Source organism: Vicia villosa, linkage group LG3, assembly GCF_029867415.1.
Source record: "Vicia villosa cultivar HV-30 ecotype Madison, WI linkage group LG3, Vvil1.0, whole genome shotgun sequence".
Classification (NCBI taxonomy): domain Eukaryota; kingdom Viridiplantae; phylum Streptophyta; class Magnoliopsida; order Fabales; family Fabaceae; genus Vicia; species Vicia villosa.
In genome coordinates this window covers 194,926,588-194,952,433 of record NC_081182.1, presented here as the reverse complement: position 1 = coordinate 194,952,433, position 25,846 = coordinate 194,926,588, and the positions used below count along the sequence as shown (strand labels likewise).

At 35.6% G+C, this 25,846-nt stretch overlaps 1 protein-coding gene across 1 annotated transcript; it reads left to right on the top strand.

Annotated features, from left to right (window-relative positions):
* The first annotated feature begins 19,483 nt into the window (after positions 1-19,483).
* Positions 19,484-24,339, top strand: LOC131593198 (putative disease resistance RPP13-like protein 1). Its single transcript, XM_058865475.1, has 2 exons — positions 19,484-23,460; positions 23,567-24,339. Exon 1 carries the CDS (start codon positions 19,569-19,571, stop codon positions 23,418-23,420), a length of 3,852 nt encoding a protein of 1,283 aa, XP_058721458.1. The 5' UTR covers positions 19,484-19,568; the 3' UTR covers positions 23,421-23,460; positions 23,567-24,339.
* The last annotated feature ends 1,507 nt before the right edge of the window (positions 24,340-25,846 follow it).

Here is a 25,846-nt window from a genome sequence, read left to right as displayed (position 1 = left end):
TGAATTTGTCTCTTGCCTCCCTTCTGTTTGAACATGTCGACGTCGAACTAAACTCCCTAGATTATGTCCTAGTTGACTGGCTTCAAGGAGGTGTTTCACCGACTTTGTTGATAGCTCTTCACTTTCTCACACAATGGGCGTTTTTGATAAAAAAAACCTATTTATTTGTGCCAACTTACCTCTTGAGGCCCATAGCTTTTTTAATCGAAAATTGCTTGTCAGCAGAGCGGAGCGGACTTTACCGAGGGTGCGAGCTTAAAACACTGCCCCCCTTGCAAAAAGTGAATGCAGAGCAGGGTGAATCTGCGAACATTGCACCTTTTTAAGCCTAAAAATTGAAAATTTTCATGTTAATGTCCGCATCCGCAAAAACCCGTAAAAAAATGAGGCGGGATGGGTGGGCATATTAAAGAGTGCATACCTAAAACCTTAGCCTGCCCCCTGTAAAAAAGTGCGAACAAAACGAGCATTCTCGAAGGGGCGAAAATAATCAAGCATCCTACCGTTGTAATTACAATGATTTTGAAATGTGTAAGTTATTTCAAATTTTTCATTAAACCTTAAATTATAAGTCCAAAACTCAAGATGAAAATAAGGTTTGAATTTTAAAATTTGATAGATTAAAATATATACTTGCTTTCTTTGTCAAACTAAAATAAAAGGAAATAATTTAGGTAGATTGACTCAGTTGATAAGGAGTTGGTTCATATATCGAGAGGTCGTAAGTTTAATTCTTGCTGCCAATGTGAGGACCCTTGGAGTCCAATTCACCTAAACTATTTCTCTTAAAAAATAAAATAATTCTTTTTTATGATTTTATTTTGTCCACTAAATTTTAAAATAAGTAGTTTTAGCAAATAAAGTTTATTTTGAAGTCAATGATATTTTAATTTTTAATATAGAAATCATTATTATCTTTTACTTAAGTTTATTAGTTATTCTTGTGTACAGTGTACACTATTTCCAACTCATTTATAAAGTTAATTAAATAAAATATAATGTCATTTGACAACTTTATTGCATTATTGAATGTGTCAAAAACTTTAAATGACATTCATTTTAAAACTAAGGGTAATTTTTATTCATATTATCTTTTTTAAGAGTGTTAGGAACATGGTCGATCAAATCAATCCGGAGACCATTTGAAGCAATGCCTAAAGGAAGGGATCGAAACAGTAGAATGAATGGATTATCAATAAAACAAGACGTAGACCATACATAGTTATGATGGATAAGATGTTATTAGGTTTTTGGAAGGCGGGATGATAATAAATGACATTCAACCATAATTGCAGCTAAAACGTGCCTCAAACTCTTGGAATTGGAACTGAAAGCTCCTGAAATTGTGGTTGCCGAGTATGATTTATATAAAATAAAAGTTCAGCCACCGTTGAAATTCGAGTATAGATAGGATGAGCTAGTTAACACATAAATCGGGAAAAATGATGCTTCTGTCAAGGAGATGTATGAGAACTTGTTTAGGAAATTAAACACGAGCAGTGATGGAATGTGGAGAGTAATCTAGAGGATAAAAATTCAAGAACGTATTAAGAGTTTTCTTTGGCTTCTAGGGCATGATAGACCCCAAACCAATTTTCAAAAGAGCTTGAATGGGTTGAGTGGTATGGTGTGCAAGCTCCATGGGAGTACTTGTGAATCTACGTTGCATATTTTTAGAGATTGTCAAAAAGCTAGGCAATTATGGAGGAATAAAATACTGGCTAACATCTCAATGGATTTCTTCATGATGGATATCAAGGAAAGGATAAGGATTAACCTTAGCCAGAGCAACCAATGGAAAATATTTTGGACAGTGGGGTGTCATAGTTTGTGGTCTTGGCACAATAAGAAACTTCATGAGTGAAAGAGATTGTCGGTAACGAATGTAAAGAGCTAGGATTAGAAACCAAAACTTTCTAATTCGATGTAAAATAGTGTGTCTTGCATATTTCATTGCATAATAAAGTTAAGAATTATAGACAAAAAGGTTTGACAACAACGAAAACAATCATATCTCCTCAATCTTTGAGGTTATAAAGTTGAACGAGATGCTTACCGCATTAAATAGGTTTATCTCAAAGTCCGCCCAACATGTACTACCTTTCAACATATTGTTGAGGAAATATCCGCAATTCGAATGGACGTCAGAATATGAAAGGGTCTTTATGTCGCTAGAAATAACATTAGCCACATCCCCCGATGCTTACTCGACTGATCCTCTGCGAAGTTCTTTATCTTTACCTTGTGTGTTCAGAAAAGTCGTTAGCGTTGTTCTACTAAGAAAATGTTGCATACATTTGATTAATATATAGCAAATTTTAAATATTATGCACCTTTAAAACAATTTTAAAAAATAAAATTATCAAACTTTTTTTCTTTTTTTCTTCTAAATATTTTTTAAAATTGATTTACAAAATAATTTTTAAAAACTGAGAACTAAAACTCATTAAAACAAACCTTAACATTTTTTCCATATATATATATAAACAAACCCTCCTCCATTAAGTGGTCCACAAATATCTTAATAAACTACATTTTTCTAAATTATTTCTTATGTTTCTTTGAATTGATATTGCATTATGTTATTTTTATATTATTATTACTATTTCAATATGAGTCGCGACCTCAATATCGTAGAACGACACATCCCAGAAAATAAAACTCGTCCTTTTGCACCAGCAAACAACCCAAGAACTCATTCAAGAACTCATTCAAGAGCAAGAATTCATTCAAGAGCAAGAATTCATAATTTTTAAGAAATTTGCAGACCAAGAATTCCATCGATTCAGACATAACAAAGCATCACAATCAATTCTTTGGTGTTCTCTGGACATAATTCCATCATCTTCTTCGATCAAAAGGTGTGAATTCGGACCTCCATAACCAAGGTCAGTGTAAAAACGTTTTTTTCTTCAATTCGCGAGTACAAGCATCATAAAGCGTTTTGGAAAGCATATTCATGTTTAGAATGGTATTTGAAATCTCTCTGTGTCGCTTGATTCACGTTTGAATGCAGGGATTATGTTGGCCGTATTTAGGATTTCACGTTCTTGAATTTGGGAGGGGCGGTTATAGTCGATCTGGGTTATGTTTGCGTATTTGTACTTTGATTTTGCAGGTTCGCCATGGCCAAACCAGAACAAGAGTAACGAAGGTGACGATGAACAGTAATTGGCGCTGTTTTTTTTAAATTCGTTAACGTCGTTCGATTGTTTATTTAAATCATGTTGCGTTTATTCAAAAACGAGCGAAAAGTGGTTTAGTGGTGAGATGGCGCGTCGCAAGGTTTATGCTGAACGTCAGGGGTTCGATCCCTGTATGAAGCAAACCTTCCATTTTTTCTAATATTAGTATGCAGATCCCATGTTGCCAGCATACGCGAGCCCACGATGCAGCCTCGCCTCAAGGCCTTAGGATCACACCAGAATTGGATCCAACGCCTACAGGCTTGCATATCCACCATGGAACCTTCAGGATGCACCCCACTAAATCCAAGCTAGGTTTCCTTCTCTTTTTTATTTTTATTCTTATTTTAATTGCTTTTTCTGTTTACAACCTTTTTTATAAATCTACAACTTTATTTTTTTAATAATACTCATCTTATGATTTAAAAAATTAATGTAACTTAATTTAATTATTAAACATAGTTCTTATTTTGATAAATAAAGGATCAATTTAATTTAGTTTCTTAATTAGATTAATATTTGTATACTGATTTAATTAATTAGGTTGAAAACCAATAATTAATTAAATCTAATTTTATCTAATTTACGCCCGATTTAAGATTTGCGAGAATTAGCCATACACTAAAAAAATATGTCTGTTTCTATGCCTTTTCAGGGTTGACTCTTCAAATACGCTCTGACCACGCGCCTGATCAAAATCCGAAGCTAAGTATTCGATTTTATTATTTTAAGGTCTATTTTGTTTCCTTTCAAAATCAGGGTTTATCTTGCCTACATTCATTTTTCTGCCTTTGCCATTTTTCAGGGTTAACCTCGAGGTTTCCTCTGACCGCCAACCATATCAGATCAAATGCAAAGCTAAGTGCCTTTTATTGTCTATATATTTATTTTTTAATTTCTTTATCTTTTTTATCTTTTAGGGTTGATTTCGTTTGCCTCCGAACCGATAATGCACTCACCCATTTTTCTGTTTATTCTTCCTTTTCCAAATCTTCAGGGTTTGTCAATTGCCAAAGCTACGAGTATCGGTAACCCTAAAACCCTAAACTATTATATTTTCTGCTTTTAATTTTATCCCGCTGGTTTCAATTCCCCTCTCCTCTGCTGGTTGCAATTTCCCTTCCCCCATTATTACTGTTTATATTAAACTGTGTGGTTAGTAATTCTAGGGAGTACAACTTGTTAACTGAATTAGCATCACGTAAATTTACAAGATAATATAACTGAACATAATCACGTGATTGGTGCACACACGCACACTTTTGGGTAAACCTCCTTGTTGCCTGTTGCCTTGTTGCCTTGTGTTTTTTTGCAGAATAATCAGTCCCTCGAATACGATGATACCTCAGCCATGTTGCCTCGATTAAAGATCATGGTCCCTAATGATGCTGCCCTCGATACACATGATCTCGACCCTCGAAAGTTGCCTTCGAAAAGGCTGAGGTATCCTCTGGCTACCTACAAAAGGCTATTCTGATCCTTCCCTTAGACTACCTGCCTTTCTATGGCATGGGTCAGTCTTATGGCGAATGATAATGCGATGACCCTTCAACCTCCAAACGAAAGGATTCCTGCCCTCTTATGGCAAGGATAGACCCTTTCATCCTGAAAGGCTAAAAGAACCTCATTTTCAAAACTTCAAGGTAATTGCCCTTAATTGCTTTGCCTCGCTCTAAACCTTTATTATATTCTTTCTCATAATTCTTCAAAAGGGCTACGCTCATTTACGAGCTAAAGTCTCTATCTTTTTCATCTACATTTCAAAAAACAAAAGCGAGCAAAGCAATTAAGAGCCCATGGGAAACCATGGATTCAAAGGGTGCCTTACACCTTCCCTTTGCATAATTACCCTCCGAACCCTGTTTTCTCTAAAAGGTTTTTTCTGTTTCTTTTAGCCTTTCCTAAAATTGGATAAAATAAAAGTCGGTGGCGACTCGTGCTATCCGCAACATTTCAAATAAAGTCAGTTCACTGTATTATAGAACTGGCGACTCTGCTGGGGACTTTCGATAAAAGAGGGGTTACCTTAAAAGTTTAGGAATCACTTAAATGTCTTCTATTGTTTGCTTTGCTTGTTTTATCTTTTCAGGGCTGTTTTGGGAAAAATGAAGGACGAATCCTATTCCCAGATTCAAGAACACCTAAGATTAGGAGCGGCATAGTCATGGAGACCCCCTTTGTGCATGTTTGGGGTTGGTCAAAATGAAGTTCGCACTTGAGTTAGGCCTCCACTGGTTATTGTGTACCTCTTTTGCATGAGAGAGGTTTACGCATGTATCTTTGGGTGCGTCGGAGCTCAAGGGCCTTTAGTCACCTTTAACCCATCCTGACTTTTAGGAACGTAGTGGGAGGGCTATTCTTGGTGCATGCCAAGTTATGGTCGCTACCCGATACTACAACTCAGATAGGTTTCTTCCTAAAGTATCATTGCGTGGTATGCATGTACCATGTTCGAGGGTGCTTTAGAGGGGGCTGACAATTCTGAGTAACTTGGTAGAACCCGTCGCTGAAATCATCCTTATCTTTAGAAATACCTTTGGGGAAGGGTATCTCACATGATCTAAACTCCATGCAAGCCGAGCCTACGAAAATTGTGTGACTTGTATGACTTTTGTGACTTGTGTGACTTGTGTGACCTGCATGACTTGTGTTTGCTACTAACTTTCGTTTCCTTGCAGGTTTTGTTAAAAGGACTTGTTTGTCGTTACTGTCTCACGCTTTGCCTAATAAACTGCATTCGCATAACATCATGACATCATGACATCATAAGCATAACATGATTTAACTAACCCTTTCAAGGATCTTAGGAATTTAGGGCGCACAATTTCAGGTGCCCTTATCAAAGACTGAATCCCTATCAAGGGGCAAGAGGATTTATTTTCCTCTAGCCACATACCTTCCAATTCAGAGACTCGATACTTATCAAGGGGCAAGAGGATTTATTTTTCTCTAGCCATGTACCTTCAAACTCAGAAGTATCCCGAATCAGAGGCGATGACCCACTCGATATGGTGAGCTTGGTTCTCAAAGAAAGACGTTCAAAGACAAAATTCAGAATTCTTCAAACGAAGATGCGACCAAATCATTTCTAATGTTGCTAACTAAATTCCAAAATATCCTTGGAAACATTGAATTTGCATTCATAACATCGCATAACAGGTTTCTTACAATGAGTCTCTCATCCGTCCTCACTGTTTATTTCAGCATCATGAATCTCGAACAATCAGTTAAGGATCTCCAAGCTCAAAATGTTGAATTCCAAGCCTTGATCCTGAATTTGTCCAAGGGGCAAGATGAGCTTAAATCCATTCTGACTAAGAAGGAAAAGAAGACCAAGAAACCTAAAGGTGTTCTCAATCTGGGAAGAAGGTTCAAAGGCCCTCTCAAAAAGGTTGAAGAAGTTGAAACTCCCAAAGAGGGTAAGAAGACTCGAGTGAAAAAGCTTAGACCGATCTTGCAACTCAGGGATGCTAAAACCTCTGAAGACAGTGATGAGGATGAGCAAGATGATGATGCTAGTGTCAAAACTGATGCAAAAAGTAACCACGATTCTGCCAAACTCTCTAAAGAAGAAGAGGACTATTACCATGAGGACGAACATCCCGATGACAAATACAAGATGTTAGAAGAGCGTCTGAGAAGCGTGGAAATTCAGAAGGTACCTGGGCTGGATTTTGAAGAGCTTGGACTCGTTCCTGGGGTCGTTATTCCTCCAAAATTCAAAACTCCCGCCTTTGCTAAGTATGATGGAGTTTCCTGTCCTAAACTACACTTGAGGTCTTATGTAAGGAAGATTCAACCTCATACTGTTGATAAGAGGCTCTGGATCCACTTTTTCCAAGAGAGCTTATCTGGAACTCAACTCGAATGGTACTATCAACTGGAGAGTATCCACATCCGTACCTGGGAAGATTTGGTTGTTGCTTTCTATAAGCAATATCAATACAATGCTGACCTCGCACCAACTCGCATGCAACTACAAAGCATGTCTATGGGACCCGGGGAAAGTTTCAAGGAGTATGCTCAAAAATGGAGAGATCTAGCTGGAAGAGTCAAACCTTCTTTGGCTGACAGAGAATTGGTGGATATGTTTATGACTACACTGACTGGCCCTTTCATAGTTATTTGCTGGGAAGTTCATCATCTGGATTCACTGAGCTTATACTGACTGGAGAACATGTTGAAAGTGGCATCTGAAGCGGAAAAATTCAGGTGGCTACTTCTTACGGTACTGTAAAAAATCCATACAATGGGAGGAATGAATCTGAAACTGTTGGGGCAATTTTGGTCTCTAATCAAGCATCGATACAACAACAAAACAACCAACATAAACAAAGCGCATCCAAAAGACAACTCACAAAGATCAACATGCCTTTGACTCAAGCGCTGCAACACTTGTTGAAAGCAGAGCTACTTATACAGATAGCTCCTCATCCAAATCCCAACACTTCCTCCCCTCGCTATAATCCCAATGCGAGACGTGCATATCACTTCAATAGTCTGGGACATGACACTGACAATTTCTGGACATTGAAGAATAAGATCCAAGACATGATCGATGCCGGAGAAATCAAGTTTGATCCTCCTGCAACTCCCAACGGGATCACTGCTTCCATGCCTAATCACAACAAGAATGCTAATACTGTGGATGGCTAGAAGGATGGACCTTAAGATCATTAGTTTTACTTTCAACTGCAATTTCTTTTTCTGTTTGTTTAAACATTCGACTTATGATAGACATTATCTGTTTTAATAATCATCATCAGTGCATTGCATATGTTTGTTTTGAATAATTTATTTCACTATCACTCATTTTAAATCGTGTCTTTACTTTGCATATGTTTTATTCAAATCCTGCTAAGCTGTAAGCCTTTTAAGGGAGGATGACGAAAACGATACCGCAACCTCATACAGTATGCTTTTGAGCGGACTATGCTGACGATGTACAGACATTGTTTCAATTCCTAAACAATGGAGATATAAGGATGATAATCCCTCGTCAACCCCTTTGAGCCTAAGAAGTAGAAGTTTCTTTCTTGTACTAATTAAAACCCTTGATCGTAACCTGGGGCAGGGTAGTTCTCAGTTAATTTGGTTGTGCATTCTATTTCAAGAGAATCATTCAGTACACCTTTCAACAAGGATTTCAATCACCAATGTTCATCCGCACACATCGAAGAAGTGTTGGAGAGGTCAATCAAAAGCCAATGATGGTTCATCAATCATTAAGCAAGGCAGTCAATATCTCTCAAAAAAATGATCAAAAACATATATACAAAGAAGAGTCTGCTAAGTCAATAATAAAAAAGAAGACTTAGGCAAAAATCAAGGCATCCCGCTGACTGTAAGCTCAAAATAGACAGTTCAGGAAAAAGTTAGGGATATCAAAAAGATGAAAAAAGAAAAGTTAATAAATTCCTGAACAACACAATGTTGTGACTACCAAAAGGAAGAAGTGGTTGCCGTCTCAAAAAGTTCTCTTTGCTTGTGAACCATCATCATTATCAAAAGGTGCAAACCCAAAAGTTTCTTGGAACCTGAATGCATAAGTTGAATTAACTGAGCTTGGGACTGAAGATCATCACGAAGAGGGGTGGGTACAAATAAACTTTTAGCCTTTATCCTTTGTTTCTTAAACCGTGAACTAAGCCACGTTACAACCCTTGAAAGTCCTAACTGAAGCATGGTTAGTTCGAAAGCATACTGTCACAACAAAGGTATCCCGACTCCTTAAGGTTTACCACAAATACCGAGTTGATACCCTGTTCTTTACAAACATCATGTTTTACAAATATCATGATTTTACATCTCTTGCTTTAATGTTTTTCAAAAAAACTCAAGACAAACGTATGCATTGCATCTCATGAATTCATTATTAAACATATTCTGCTACATAATTTCAAATGTTAGCAACAGAAAGAATTTGCACAGGGTACAACTAGTGTCTGAAAGTTATCCCGACAGACAATATTACTTCAAGAAGCAATGTCTCCTACGTATACAAGGGGCATGACGCAGTCTATCCAATCAATCTGGGGCAATCAAGTCAAAATTTCAAAAATCTCTCAGAAGCATCAACAGTCAGGGACATGCATCCAAGTATATCTGAAGTTACTTCCCAATCAACATGGGACATTGTCCTTGGCCTAAGATTACTAGGGGCATGACGCCCATAGTGCACATCTCATAAAGTCCTCGCGAGGCGAATCTTTCCAAGTTCCTACTAGCAGGGGCAAACCTATGTAAGTTCAATTTGACACTTCGATCAATATTTATCAGTGTGTCCTAATCAAATCCAGGAATGGTAGTTACTATAATACTGGGGGCAATGTTCAAGGCATCCATGCCTTCCCACAGCTCCGATTTCACAAGATCATATCCCTACAGAGCAATTCTCAAGAAGATATCTTCAAACATACTCGTCCTAACAGAAACATGACTCCCCAACAGAGTTTACATCTTCAACACTACCAGTTCTCCAACACTTTGCTCTTCTCTAACAGGGTGTATTAATATCTCTAGTCCCCAATTATGGTACATCAAGTCATTGATCGTCCCCAAGCAGAAATCATACATCCCTAGCTGAGCATCTCCAAGATAAGATCAAACATAAAAGTTACAATGATACAGAGATTTATTTTCTCAAAACACTCCAAATAGCATCAGTCATACATCATATATTCATACATTACCTCATAAGAAATTCATACATAACATACAAGTTTCTCATTTATTTTGAGAGACTCGTCACATAAATACATGCATCATGGCATTGCATGCTGCTAACTTTGTCTTTCAGGTAAGTTTCCAAGCAGATGAATATCATCAACAAATCAATCTTTATCAGATATACATTCCGGAAGCTCGAACCCCGGACATTCTGAAAATTCCAAACAGATGCACATTCTGGAAGCATGACCCCCAAACTTCTGAAACATTCTTATCAGATATACATTCCGGAAGCTCGAACCCTGGACATTCTGAAAATTCCAAACAGATGCACATTCTAGAAGCATGACCCCCAGACTTCTGAAACATTCTTATCAGATATACATTCCGGAAGCTCGAACCCCGGACATTCTGAAAATTCCAATCAGATGCACATTCTGGAAGCATGACCCCTATACTTCTGAGACATTCTTACAACTCTCATCTTTTGACACTCATTCAAGACATAATTCAGAAACAATCCAAGATCTAATTCAGTTACTAGGAACAGTGCTGACACGATCGACATTCGAAGATCTAATTCTATCATCATGAACGGTGCTGACACGACCAATCTCCAACAAATACTTCTCAATAAAGTGGATTCCATCTAACGCACAATGTATCCTGACTCTCAAGTCTATCAACCTGGATGGCATCTTTAAGCCCATCTCCAATAAACTTTTTTCTCGAGGCCTAGAGGGCATCTTTAAGCCCATCTCCGACAAAAGTCCCTACTTCAGCGAGGGCAAATTTCTGGGTATTCTAGTGTTCAATCCTCTTCTACCCTCAGATTCCGACTGGCATACCAACCACTCTACATTTTCAGGTTTAAGAAAATTGAACAGGGGCAGCTGTCATACCCCAAAATTTGCCCACATATTTTCTCCTATTCAAATTCAAATCAATACCACAAATTACTGATGATTATTTGATTTTATATGAATTTTTATTCATTTTAAAAATAAAAAAAATCAATCAAATCAAAAACTTTGAAGAAAATGCATGAGGAAAATATGGACTAAACTTGGAAATTCTTCAAATGGGCCTATGTTCCTTTGATTCAAACATATCTATAATATTGCCAAGAAATTCTAAAGCCCATTTGCATGCCTTGTTGTCATTTATTTTATTTATTGTTGGATTAATTCAATTTAGTTCAATTTTAATTAAAATAAAAAATCAAATTAATGAAAATTCATGGGCTCCAAAACAAGCAGATATCGTGTGAAGCTTAACCTCTAATGAATCTTGGTTAAAATTGGCAAGCTTTCATATGATTTGCAAATCAAATCTCTCTACCATAATCACAAGGATTGATCTCACAAATACTGACCTAAAATCACTTGCCTGTATATCTGAACAACAAAATCATAGAAAAGGGGTTGGAGACTGCAGAACCCTATTGGCAGCTTGCAAATATCGTGAAAAACAAGGAGGTTTTTTTTAGGACTGCCGCAAGAACTCATTCAAGAGCAAGAATTCATAATTTTTAAGAGATTTGCAGACCAAGAATTCCATCAATTCAGACATAACAAAGCATCACAATCAATTCTTTGGTGTTCTCTGGACATAATTCCATCATCTCCTTCAATCAAAAGGTGTGAATTCGGACCTCCATAACCAAGGTCAGTGTAAAAACTTTTTTTCTTCAATTCGCGCGTACAAGCATCATAAAGCGTTTTGGAAAGCATATTCATGTTTAGAATGGTATTTGCAATCTCTCTGTGTCGCTTGATTCATGTTTGAATGCAGGGATTATGTTGGCCGTATTTAGGGTTTCACGTTCTTGAATTTGGGAACTCGATTTAGGAAAGATTTTAGACCAAATTAAGGGCTCCGTTGAATTCAGAGGGGCGGTTATAGTCGATCTGGGTTATGTTTGCGTATTTGTACTTTGATTTTGCAGGTTCGCCATGGCCAAACCAGAACAAGAGTCACGAAGGCGACGATGAACAGTAATTGGCGCTGTTTTTTTTAAATTCGTTAACGTCGTTCGATCGCTTATGTAAATCATGTTGCGTTTATTCAACAACGAGCGAAAAGTGGCTTAGTGGTGAGAAGGCGCGTCCCAAGGTTTATGCTGAACGTCAGGGGTTCGATCCCTGTATGAAGCAAACCTTCCTTTTTTTCTAACATTAGTATGCAGATCCCATGTTGCCAGCATACGCGAGCCCACGATGCAGCCTCGCCTCAAGGCCTTAGGATCACACCAGAATTGGATCCAACGCCTACAGGCTTGCATATTCACCATGGAACCTTCAGGATGCACCCCACTAAATCCAAGCTAAGTTTCCTTCTCTTTTTTATTTTTATTCTTATTTTAATTGCTTTTTCTTTTTACAACCTTTTTTATAAATCTACAACTTTATTTTTTTAATAATACTCATCTTATGATTTAAAAAATTAATGTAACTTAATTTAATTATTAAACATAGTTCTTATTTTGATAAATAAAGGATCAATTTAATTTAGTTTCTTAATTATTTTAATTAGATCAATATTTTTATATTTATTAGGATTAGACAATTTAATCGAAAGAGCTTTTTGCTGATTTAATTAATTAGGTTGAAAACCAATAATTAATTAAATCTAATTTTATCTAATTGACGTCCGATTTAAGATTTGCGAGAATTAGCCATACACTAAAAAAATATGTCTGTTTCTATGCCTTTTCAGGGTTGACTCTTCAAATACGCTCCGACCACGCGCCTGATCAAAATCCGAAGCTAAGTATTCGATTCTATTATTTTAAGGTCTATTTTGTTTCCTTTCAAAATCAGGGTTTATCTTGCCTACATTCATTTTTCTGCCTTTGCCATTTTTCAGGGTTAACCTCGAGGTTTCCTCTGACCGCCAACCATATCAAATCAAATGCAAAGCTAAGTGCCTTTTATTGTCTATATATTTATTTTTTAATTTCTTTATCTTTTTTATCTTTTAGCGTTGATTTCGTTTGCCTCCGAACCGATAATGCACTCACCCATTTTTCTGTTTATTCTTCCTTTTCCAAATCTTCAGGGTTTGTCAATTGGCAAAGCTACGAGTATCGGTAACCCTAAAACCCTAAACTATTATATTTTCTGCTTTTAATTTTATCCCGTTGGTTTCAATTCCCCTCTCCTCCGCTGCTTGCAATTTCCCTTCCCCCATTATTACTGTTTATATTAAACTGTGTGGTTAGTAATTCTAGGGAGTGCAACTTGTTAACTGAATTAGCATCACGTAAATTTACAAGATAATATAACTGAACATAATCACGTGATTGGTGCACACACGCACACTTTTGGGTAAACCTCCCTGTTGCCTGTTGTCTGTTGCCTGGTTGCCTTGTGTTTTTTTGCAGAATAGCCAGTCCCTCGAATACGAGGATACCTCAGCCATGTTGCCTCGATTAAAGATCATGGTCCCTAATGATGCTGCCTTCGATACACATGATCTCGACCCTCGAAAGTTGCCTTCGAAAAGGCTGAGGTATCCACTAGCTGCCTACGAAAGGCTATTCGGATCCTTCCCTTAGACTACCTGCCTTTCTATGGCATGGGTCAGTCTTATGGCGAACGATAATGCGATGACCCTTCAACCTCCAAACGAAAGGCTTCCTGCCCTCTTATGGCAAGGATAGACCCTTCCATCTTGAAAGGCTAAAAGAACCTCATTTTCAAAACTTCAAGGTAATTGCCCTTAAAATTGGATAAAATAAAAGTTGGTGGCGACTCGTGCTATCCGCAACATTTCAAATAAAGTCAGTTCACCGTATTACAGTGTCAAGTCACATATTGGAGGAGTGATTAACTGAAGTCATCCAAAATCTCATAGATTAACTAGATTAACTACACTTCCTATTTTAAGGGATGACTCCCATATTAAGTCAAAGCCAAGGGACATGTGACTGTCTTGATAAACACCTGAATCAGTTTTCGCAATAATTCTTATAGATCAAATCATCGAGCCTATAAAATCCTAACTAGATAGTTAAGTAATGGATTCATTTTTTACATATCAAAATACTAAAGTCCTTTTGTGCATCTGATGGCAGACTGGGTAGCTCCTATTATATTTATCACAATTACTATTATAAATAAAATACAATGAAAAAACTATTTAGACCATTTTATTGATTTAATTTAGTTATTTATAGGTTACTATTGTCTATTATTTTATTTATCCTTTAATTATTATTAAAATTTGTTAATTTAATCTCATTTTTAAATTCCTAATGTAAAGGCTAGTTCAAATCATTTAAATGTCTAAATATGACTCCCTCCGTTCCTTTTTATGCGTCGCTTTAGAAATTTTTTTTGGTTCTTATTTAACTATCATTTTGATATTTTAAGGTTATAATTTATCAAGTATACCCTTACTTTTTTATTTACTCAATTTCATATTTTCCATAAAATTCTTCATTTTCAATAGGTAACTCTCATCAATGTTAGAAATTTTTTATTGTTACTAGAATTATTTTTCTTTCACTTTTCCTTGATACGTAGTATTCTCATAATACAATTAATGTGAATTCCAAATATTTAAGATTAGTTTAAAATTTAAATTATTTCATGATATGGAATAAAGTTTTATGCAAAAAAATAAGGAATAAATTATTGGAGAGAGAAAACTTATGTCTTAATTTTATTTGGAAAGAGAAAGTTAATGGAAGATTAAAATGAGTGTAGAATGGAAAAAATTTTAACAATCCATTATTTTATTGGAGAACTTTACGTTAAAACTACATTTAAAAAGAAGTGTTAAATAAGTTTCTAGTCCCTATAAATAAGGTACCCTTCAATTTTAGTCCCTACAAAAATTTACGTTGAACTTTGGTCCTCACGTTAGAATGCACTAACGGAGGCTTACGTGGCACGCCACGTATGACGCCAAGTCAGGTAAAGTCAAAACTAAAAAAAAAGAAAACAGATTGTGGGGGTTTTAAACCCTCTTTAAATATCTTAAAAACAATAAATTTTAAGCACCAATTTCCAGCATTGTCCTTCTTTTTTGCCTAAATTTGATGAACAAATTCAAGCACCAATTCATTCCATCACATACAAGCTAGAGACAAAGCTACTTCATATTCAAGGCACAATTCTCTTAATAAAACAACTCTTATAATCAACATATTATAATAAAACTATTTGATTACATGAGAGACTAATACAATCCCTTCATTTTCAGGGTTTGTGTGTGAGAAACAAAGTTCTTCAAAAAGTAAAACCTTCCTTTCTTTTTCAAAACCACTTTCAGAAACCATTTTCAAAACCACTTCCCTTCATTTGCTGCAAGTTGCAGCAACTAGGGGTGGACAAGAAGTAACCATCCGACCGTACCCGACCGGTCCGAATCCGGTTTTGGGCCACGGTTCGGTTTACTTCGGTTTATGGGTTTTCTCGGTCCAACAGCTTGGATATTAACGGATAAGATTGGTCGGATTCGGTTGGTAAAATGCGTCCCTTCGGAATCCGATCCGAACCGAACATATATACTGTATTGGATTTTTAGCCCATATATTACTATGTTACTAGGCTGGATCTCAGAAATTTGGCCCAAATTAATATCTATATATCATTCAGGATTAGGGTTTCTTACTCTTTCACTTTCATGTTTTCATCTGCCTCACTTGTTAGGGTTTCCGCCGCCGCTTGGATATGAAGAAGTTGTCTTTCAATTTTCGCCGCTGTTGTGCTATGAAGAAGCTGCCTGTAAGTTCTCTCTTTTCATCTTTTACTTTTTTCTTGAAGCAACAATACTGGATTGGGATTAGTGGTTACCATTCTCATTCTCTTTCTTTCTTTCAGGATTGGGATTCCTTGATTGTGTTTTTCAATATTGAAGTGATCTGGAAGAGTGAGCAAATAGACAACGATGTAGTTTGACATGGTAACACCCCCTGTAAGTTCTCTTTGTTTGTTTATATGATGAGCTGGAACTTAATGCTCTCGATTGTTTATCAGGATATTTTCCACAAATTAATAGTAAAACAAGGAGGTTATGTGATTCTATAAAGATAATGAATTTGCTTATTTCTTAAAATATGAATTATCTTATGATCTGTGTTGTTTTCTTATGAACTCATGCCTTGTGTTTGGATCAGTTGAATGATGTTCATGAAAGGGTTGACATTAAAGAAGAAGAAAACTCAGTAATTTTCTACCTTCTGAATATTTTATTTTTGATGAATCTAATGTCTATTTGTTTGGTTAGTTCTTGAATAATTTTTCAAGAACAAGTGATTCTATCTTGCAATGTGTTTTGGACTTTTGAATAGCAAAGTGAAAAGAACAAGTAATTTCGTATACACGAAGTTGCTTTTTGGTATGAACCGGAAAGATACAACTTATGTATTTATGTGTTGAACTTATCTGATTCAAGTTTCAACAATAAATCTACTGTGAAATTATAGTTTTCTGTATTAGTGTATTAGTGGCTAATTCTTTCTTAACATTCTTATGCATATCTAATAGTGGCCACTGCAAGTTTTTGGTTAGTTTTTGTTGTTTTGAGTCAAGAAAATGAGATCTGAAAACAAGATCTGTCATGTAATATTTTTGTGTTGAATTTGTCTGATTTTTACAGGTTCTAAATCTTGCATTCAATATTTTTGTGAATATGAGGAGATGAAAGAGAGTATGCTAATAGGTTATATAAATCTAGCAACCCTGTAAGTTTTTTGTGTTAAATTTGTTTGGTTCTTACATGGTTATATAACTGTTTTCTTAAATTGAGATATGACTTCATTTGTTGTTTGGTTGATTGGTTGAACTTATTTGTTGATTGGTTGAAGTTTGACATGGTATCAACCCTGTAAGTTACATAGAAGAGCCATATATAACTTCTATAGAAGCTTTGTTTTTGTTGGATTGTTAATCTGTTTGAACGTTTTTGTTGGATTGTTAACCTGTTTGAATGATATAATTTCTTTGTTGGCTTCAATTTCTTTGTTTGTTTTTGTTGGATTGTTAACTTGTTTGAATGATATAATTTCTTTGTTGACTTCAATTTCTTTGTTGGCTGCAACTGGAACAAGTTTGAGATTCATACACAATATTTATCACTTTGGTTGGCAATTTTGATTTCAAGTTTAAACAATAATATCTACTGTGAAATTGTTAGTGGCTAATGCTTTCTTAACATTTGTATGCATATCTAATAGTGGCTAATGTTTTCTTAACATTTTTGTATAGTTTTCTATTACCTTAATTTTTCTAATTCTAAGTTTTATTTTTTTTATGTAGGATTTTATTGTGATTTAATTAATACTATTAGAGAAAAAGATAAAGAAGGTCCTTTGGAAGGAGAGAAGGCATCTTCATGTGTTTATTGATTTATAAAACTAATTGTCAAGGACTGAACTCTATTGTAATGTTTACTATATATTTTTAATGTTTTCATATTAATAATTAAGAAAAAATTTGATTTATAAAACTAGTTGTCAAGGACAGAACTCTATTGTAATGTTTACTATATATTTTTAATGTTTTCATATTAATAATTAAGAAAAAATTAGACATAATAAACATTTTTAACTCCAAGTTTTGGATAGCAAAAATGTTAAAATAATTGTTTAATGCAAATATGAAATATAATAATTTGATTAGAATGAAAAAAAAAATAGCCTGATTTTTTAAATTAACAATACAGTCCAAAAAGTCAATTACTTCGGTTGGGTTATAATATAAGCTGGCCCATAGATTTACTCAATCCATAAAATTATTGAAACAAAATAAAAAATTAGGCTAATTTTCAATTTGGGCTTAAAATATTAATTGGCCCAATAAACCGAAAAAAACCGATCTTGATAACCGAACCGATTTGAACCGAACCCGAATAAACCGAAAACTGAACCGGTCGGAAGTAGGGTCCATGTTTTCCACCCGTGGGTTGGTTCGGTTCTTGGTTTTGGGCCCGAATCCGAACCGAACCGAACCGTTGTCCACCCCTAGCAGCAACTGGATCAATATCTTTAAGCAAGTCATAATTGTTGCTAGAACCATCGTTTTCAGCAACAAACAATACTACTATAAAAACTTGTGATACCTATAAATCAGAAATATAATAGAAGCTAAGCATACATTAATTGAACTAGAAAAAAAACTTTTAGAAACAAACTCACAAGAGCCTGAAGAGTGAAGAGTATAGCAGGAGGAAATTTCAATATTATAACTTTTAAGAAATAAATTGTAGAAAAATAGCACCTTGAAATGCCATTAAGGATATCGCAATTGGTGTGTTAAGAAACATAACACTTGAAAACAATGAAGACAAACCTGTAACTAATAGCATGGATGGATACTCATGAGGTATTTTGCTTAATTACTTATTTCGTTTTACTCCATGAACAAATAAATTATTTCGGCTAGATGCTTATACATCTATTTCTGCAGATTAAGTTTGATAAGTTTGAATCAGCTACTGTAGATGCAGCACAAGGAAAGGTGAATTAAGATGTATTGATAGAAAGGAATGGATCCACCACAGCATTTGAAGATTCTTCCAAGAGCAGTTAAATTAGTGATAGTTATTTGTTGATATTTGTTTTTGTTTTATTTGTGTTTTAGTTGCTTTCTGGTTCTTTTTGTAATTGGTTGTCATTGATGAATTTATGTCATATTATCGTTGTTGCAAAACTTGCTCGCAAGGTGTTTGAAAAAAAATATAAGAACCAATATTTTTCTTTTTTTTGGGTTTGTTTAGATGAGGTTTAAAACCTCCGCAATTTCAAGTGGTTTTAGATATTTTTTAAGTTGTCCTCCACGTGGCGTGCCTCATCAGCTTCCGTTAATGAAAATTGACGGCAGGGACCAAAATTGTGGATGAAAAACTATATGAGGATCATTGTTTGAAGAAAAATTTTAAAGGGACTAAAATAGAAAATTGAGATATTTATAAGGACCACAAACATATTTAACCCTAAAAAGAAACTTAGTGAGTAATTTTTTTTTTCAATAAGAATATGTCTCTTTTTTCAATAAGAAAATGTCTAGATGTATGTATGCCACCTTAAACCCTACCCTACTACATAAAATTTCACCTATATAGATAGGGGTGACAAAACGGGCCGTGGACCGCCGGGCCGCCCGCGCACCCGCCAAAAAATGACGGGTTGGGTTGAGATTTTAGGCCCGCAGCTCGCTTAAACTCGCCCCGCCAAAACCCGCCGCGTGCCATACCCGCCCCGCCAAAGCCCGCCGCCCGCTCCTCCTCCAAAACTCACTATTTTTTTAGTTAATTCTAGTAATTATAATTCTTGATGGTTTATTTTATACATTTATTTATAAATATATGTAATATTTTTTTAAGTAAATTTGTTAAAAAGTTGCTTTTATAAAAAATTGTTTTAAAAAATAAGTGAAAAGTTTAATTAAAAGGTAAAAAAAGCCTATTAATCTATTAAAATATATATAAATAAAAATAGGCGGGTAAGTCCGCCGCCCGCCAACCCGCCGTCTTGGCGGGGCGGGCATGACTTTTATGCCCATTTTACTTGGCGGGCATGCCCGCCCTGCTCGTTTTTTGGCGGGCATAAGGCGGGGCGGGCGGGGCGGGGCGGGCGGCCCATTTTGCCACCCGTATATATAGAACACTAAACCCTATATTGAAGACGTCGATTCTGTTCGTTACTTCAGTACTATTCACAGCTCTTACCATCTTCCTTCCTTTGTGCTCTGCTTTCAGAGAAACATGGCCGAAACAACAGCATTGGTGGAACTGGGAGGCGCTTTTCTCCCTGCAACTGTTGAATCCCTATTACACAAACTCGCTTCATCAGACTTCATCCATTACCTCAAATACAGCCACATGAACATCTTAAAACTCACCGTCTTCGAGACTAAGCTTCTCACTCTTCACTCCGTTCTTCTCGATGCAGACCACAAACAGTTCTTCAATCCCAAAATCAAGAAATGGATGAATAAATTGTACGATACAGTCTCCGACGCCGAAGATCTGATCGACGAAATCGGTTACGATTCGCTTCGATGCAAGGTGCAGAATACACAACCTAGATTAGGTTTTATGTTCGATTTCAAATTGAAGATGATTTGTGATAGGCTTCAGCGTTTTGTTCAACAGATAGACACTCTTGGTTTGCAATCTGTAAGTGTTAGGGTTTCTCTTGATAAAACTCTCTCAAGTTCTATGGTGAATGTGAATGATTCTGTTATAGTTGGTAGAAAGGATGATAAAGAGAGATTGATTAACATGCTGTTGTTAAACGATGTTTCGAGTAGTAGTAATTTAGGTGTGATTGCTATTTTAGGCGTTGGAGGTGTTGGTAAATCGACACTTGCCCGACTTGTTTACGATGATAGACAAGTTGATCAACATTTTGATGTGAAAGTGTTTGTTCGGGTGTTAGAAGGTTTTGATATTCTAGAAGTAACCAAAGCGCTTTATAATTCCATGTCTAAATCAACTAAATCAACTTACGTTGGCAAAGATCTAAATCATCTTCGACTTCGTTTCAAGGATGAGTTATTGTGTAAAAGATTTTTGTTTGTGTTGGATGACTTAAGGATTGATAGTTATAATGATTGGCACCATTTGATAACTCCGTTGTTTAATGGAAATTGTGGAAGTAGGGTGATAGTCACAACACGTTATGAAAAAGTTGCTGAGGTTGTACGTACGTATCCGGTTCTTAAGTTAGGACCTCTTTCAGAAGAAGATTGTTGGTCTTTACTCTCTAAGCATGCTTTTGGAAGTTGTGGTAATAAATTTCCAGAACTAGAAGCAATTGGCAGGAAGATTGCAAGAAAATGTGGCGGATTTCCAATAGCTGCCAAATCGCTCGGAGGGCTTTTGAGTTCAAAGGTAGATGCGAATGTGTGGACAGCAATCTTGAATAGTGATATATGGAACATAACAAATGATTGTGTTATGCTTTCTTTGCTTTTGACTTATCAACATCTTCCTTCTCAATTGAAAAGATGTTTTTCCTATTGCTCAATTTTTCCGAAGGGTTATCTCTTTAATAGAAAGAAATTGGTTTTGTTGTGGATGGCAGAAGGCTTCCTCGAAGATTCCGTAGTTGAAAAAGCGCCAGAGGATGTTGGCGATGATTACTTTGATGAAATGTTGTCGAGATCCTTATTTGAACCATCAAATGATGATATTGATGATTCTTCTGGAGAAAAGTTTATTATGCATGACCTTATCTATGATCTAGCAACAATTGCATCTGGGAAAAGTTGTTGCAGGTTTGAATCTGGTGGTACAATCTCTGATGATGTTCACCATTTATCTTACTATCAAGAGGAGTATGACATTTTCAAAAAGTTTGAGATGTTCTTCGATTTCAAATGCTTGCGAAGTTTCCTACCCATTGGTAGTTCTAAGTGGCAAGAATCTTACTTATCACACTATGTGATTGATTATATGATACCTTCTATTAGAAGGCTGCGAGTGTTATCCTTATCAAATTACAAAAGCATCACCGTGCTACCAAATTCAATTAATAATTTGGTGCAACTGCGGTATCTGGATCTCTCCTACACTAAAATCAAATGCTTGCCCGATACAACATGTGACCTTTACTATTTGCAGACTTTAACTTTATTAGGATGCATGAATCTCATTGAATTGCCGGTACACATCGGAAACTTAATTAATTTGCGTCACCTTGATATCAGCTATACGAGAGTAAAAGAGATGCCAGAGCAAGTTGTTGGACTAGAAAACCTTCAGACTCTAACGGTTTTTCTAGTGGCCAAGCAAGAAATTGGGTTAAGTGTTCGAGAGCTTGGTAAGTTTCCAAACCTACGAGGAAAACTCTGCATTGTGAACATGCATAATGGCATTGATGTTAGTGAGGTGTGTGATGCCAACTTGAAGAACAAAGAATACCTTGAGGAGTTAAAGGTATATTGGGATGGGCAAACTGAAGATTCACCAACACCAACAGAGAAAGCTATTCTCAATGAGTTACAACCATCAATAAACTTGAAGAAATTGAGCATTGGCTTCTACGGTGGGACAAGCTTTCCAAGTTGGTTGGGAGATTGTTCATTTTCTAACATGGTGTACCTTTGCATCAATACTTGTAAGCATTGCATAACACTTCCTCCACTAGGGCAGTTACCTTCTCTCAAAGAGCTGGAGATAAATGATATGAGTAGAGTGGAAACAATTGGCCTAGAGTTCTATGGCATGACAGGGGTGAGTACTAGTTCTCCATTCCAACCATTTCCATTGCTTGAGAAACTACAATTTGATAGCATGCCCAATTGGAAGGAATGGCTTTCCTTCGGAGGCAGAAACTTTCCTTTTCCTCGTCTTAAAACTCTAAGGCTAAGTGGATGTGCTAAACTGAGGGGACATTTGCCTAGTCATCTTCCTTCTATTGAGGAAGTTACAGTTCATTGGTGCAATCTTTTGTGGACTACCCTATCTACTTTGCATTGGCTTTCCTCAGTAAAATCTCTAGATTTGAGGTCTCGAGGTTCCACTGAATTGTCGTTACTTGGAAATGATTCTCCATGTCTTTTGCAGGCTGTGACAATATTCGGCTTTATCAAGCTATTATCTCTGCCTAAAATGTTTTCGAGCTCTACTTGTCTTCAACACTTGCATCTCATCTATATTTCCTCTCTCACTGCATTTCCAGCAAATGGTCTTCCTACTTCATTGCAGTCACTTCATATAGATGAGTGTCAGAATTTAGCATTCTTACCTCCTGAAACATGGAGCAATTACACATCACTTGTGACTTTATATTTAAAAAATTGTTGTGATTCACTAACCTCCTTTCAACTCAATGGCTTTCCTGTGCTCCAAACTCTTTCTATTGAAGGTTGCAGCAGTCTTGAGTCCATTTTTATTTCAGAAAATGCTTCCCTTGGCCTGTCAACTCTCCAATCACTTCAGGTGAAGAACTGTGATGCACTTAGATCACTGCCTCAACGAATGGACACCCTCATTGCTCTTGGAAGCCTGACTCTCAACAATTTATCGCTGTGTTGTGAAGTAGCTTGTCTCCCTCCCAAATTGCAATTTATGCATATTGAATCCTTGAGAACAACTACACCTGTGAGTGAATGGGGTTTCCAAAACCTTTATACTCTTTATGATTTGCATATTGGAGGTGATAATATTGTTAACACCTTGCTAAAAGAGCATTTACTGCCCAATTTCCTTGTGTCCTTGACAATAACTAATCTCTCTGAAATGAAGTGCTTAGAAGGAAATGGGCTCCAACACATTTCCTCTTTGAAAAATCTTACATTTAAATGCTGTGCAAAGCTCGAGTCTTATCGAGGCTTATTTCCTTCTTTTCTGAAATCACTTGTATTTGCAAATTGTCCAAAACTCAAGTCTTTGCCAGACAGGCTTCCTTCCTCTTTGGAAACTCTGGAATTTGACGAGTGTCTAAGACTCGGGTTATTGCCAAGACACGGGTTTCCTGACTCTCTTAAGGTACTGGGCATTAGTCGATGCCCTCTTTTAAAAGCAAGGTACGCCACTAAGAGAAAGGATCATTTGTCCAAGATTGCTCACATTCCTGTCACAAAAATAGATCATGAAGTGACAATATGAGCCATGGGAAAGGAAAAGAAGAATTGCACTTTCCTTTCAGGTATATTTTTCTTTTATGACACCAGTCAAGAAGAGTTTAATTATGATTGTCATAAATAAACACAGTTTATAATTCAATTGAAGTAGTAAATTTTCTAACTTTGCAGGTTGATCAGAAACCTAGAGTCTCGAGGAAGGGCTTTTATTCACTACCTCTACTTGAAGACCTAGACTAGACAACATGAATCAAACCATTGCCAGGGAATTAGAATTTTCCACATATGGTTCAAAAGAATGGTAAAGTTTTTCATATGGTCCTGAAATTTTCACATATGTCTTACTGCATTTCCAGGAATTTGGCAGCAAAATCTCAATTACAATCCATCTTCCAATGTAAATGATAAAATGAACTTTGCCTAATGTTTTTTTCCTCCTAATTTGTTCAGATTTCCTTACATACTTGTTGTTTGGACTTATGTTTAACTTGCTATGAACTCAGATTCTCCTATAGGATGAATACAAAATTCTGACACATTTAAAATGAGATGACTAAAACTCTTGTTTCATCTAAAATAGGATCCAAAATCATAATTGATAAATCTAGACTTCTAAATTTTCTTTTGTTATTTAAAAAAGTTATTCAAGGGCACCTATATAAATTATGGGAAAAAACAATTCAAAGAGTTTACTAGTAAGAATCAAGTCGCTGATGGCTTAAGAGTGAACTATTCTCAATGTTTCATTTTGAATTCTTTTGTTAGGAATATGGACATTGAAATTGATCTTCTAAATTAATTGATTTTAAGGTTAGATATCAAGTTCTTAAAACAAAGGGTTTTCAAATCACCTTATGGGTCTGAGACTTTCTAAACATAACCAATACAATCTATGACTGCATACAATAGTTTAAATGAAAACCACTAGCTTGTAAGATCATTAGTTAGATACAGAATGTTCATTAATTTGAGCTTTTAGGTTTTAAAACTGTTTTTAATTAAATAAAACGATTCAAGTGATTCAAACTGGTTTTTATTGTTAATCGATCAAGGATCTGTCACCAAACAGAAATAGACTTAAATAGTCAAATGATCTATGTAAATGTTTTTTGTCCATATATATATATATATATATATATATATATATATATATATATATATATATATATATATATATATATATATATATATATATATATATATATATTATTTGAATAAAATACCATTTGGTTTTAGTCCAAGGCGTCAATCATTCGTTACAAAAAAAAGCGAGGTGGCTAATGTTGCTGACATGACTTTACTTGGTATTGGAGGACGAAATTCAAAAGTTTTAATTTTACAAATTAATTTTATTCTTCCTCAATCTATCTCCAACTTCTATTTTTTCTCATCTCCAACTTCTAACCTTTTTTTTCTCATCTCCAACTTTTAACCTCCATCTCTAACCTCCGTTTTTTTATCTTCAACCTTTATTTTTCCCATCTCCAACCTCCAACCTCCAACCTCCATATTTCCATCTTCAACCTCAAACCTCCATCTCCAACCTCTAGCATCTATTTTCTACCTTTATCTAAAACCTCTAACCTCTATCTTAAACTTCCATCTCCAACCTCAATTTTTTTTATCTCCATCCTCCATTTTTATCTCCAACCTCTTTTTCTACACATTGAAACATGTCTTTAACAATAGCCATGACATTTTCTTCTTCAAAAGCAACAAGATAAAGGGACGAAACAAGATACATGGACGAAAAATTTATAGGGGCGAAGAAACAAGATAAATGAAGGATGGAGATAGAGGGACAAAAAAAATACATGAACGAAAAATAAAAACTCGCCAACTTACATGAACAAATTAACTATTTAAGCTTAATTTCATTATAGAGGTTAAAAATGAAAAAATATGAAGAAAAATGGATATTGGATATGAAGAAAAGTTAACGTTAGGGACTAAAACCAAATGGATATCAACATTTAAGGATTTTAAAAAAAAAGATACAGGGACGAAAACCAAAAACACACAAACTTACAAGGATGAACTAACTATTTAAGACAAAAATGTTTGTTGTTGTTGAAATAAGTTTATGATTTATAAACTGAACCGAACCATGAATTTGTTCCAGTTTGGTATGCTACCACTAGGGTTTTAAAATATAGTTATAAGACCATGAAAACGGTTGCAAGAAAATGGTATCGGCATATGATAATGTTATTCACCATTTTTATAAAAAGAACAAATTATGGTTAATTCACGCCACATCGAAAATATTCAGTATCGTGACACGTGTACAAACCAAAATCACAAAAGCCTTTACGCGATCATGACCCTTTTTTAAAACCTTGGCTACCACGCACACACCTTTAATCTTTCCTCTTTTAATTTGTATGTGGGAAGTGATTGGTTTAGGAATTCTTGAGATAAGGAGAAAGAAGGTAGTGTCCTTTACACTAG

Excerpts from the sequence above, each read along its gene's own strand:
- LOC131593198 (XM_058865475.1), top strand. The coding sequence starts at position 19,569 with ATGGCCGAAACAACAGCATTGGTGGAACTGGGAGGCGCTTTTCTCCCT.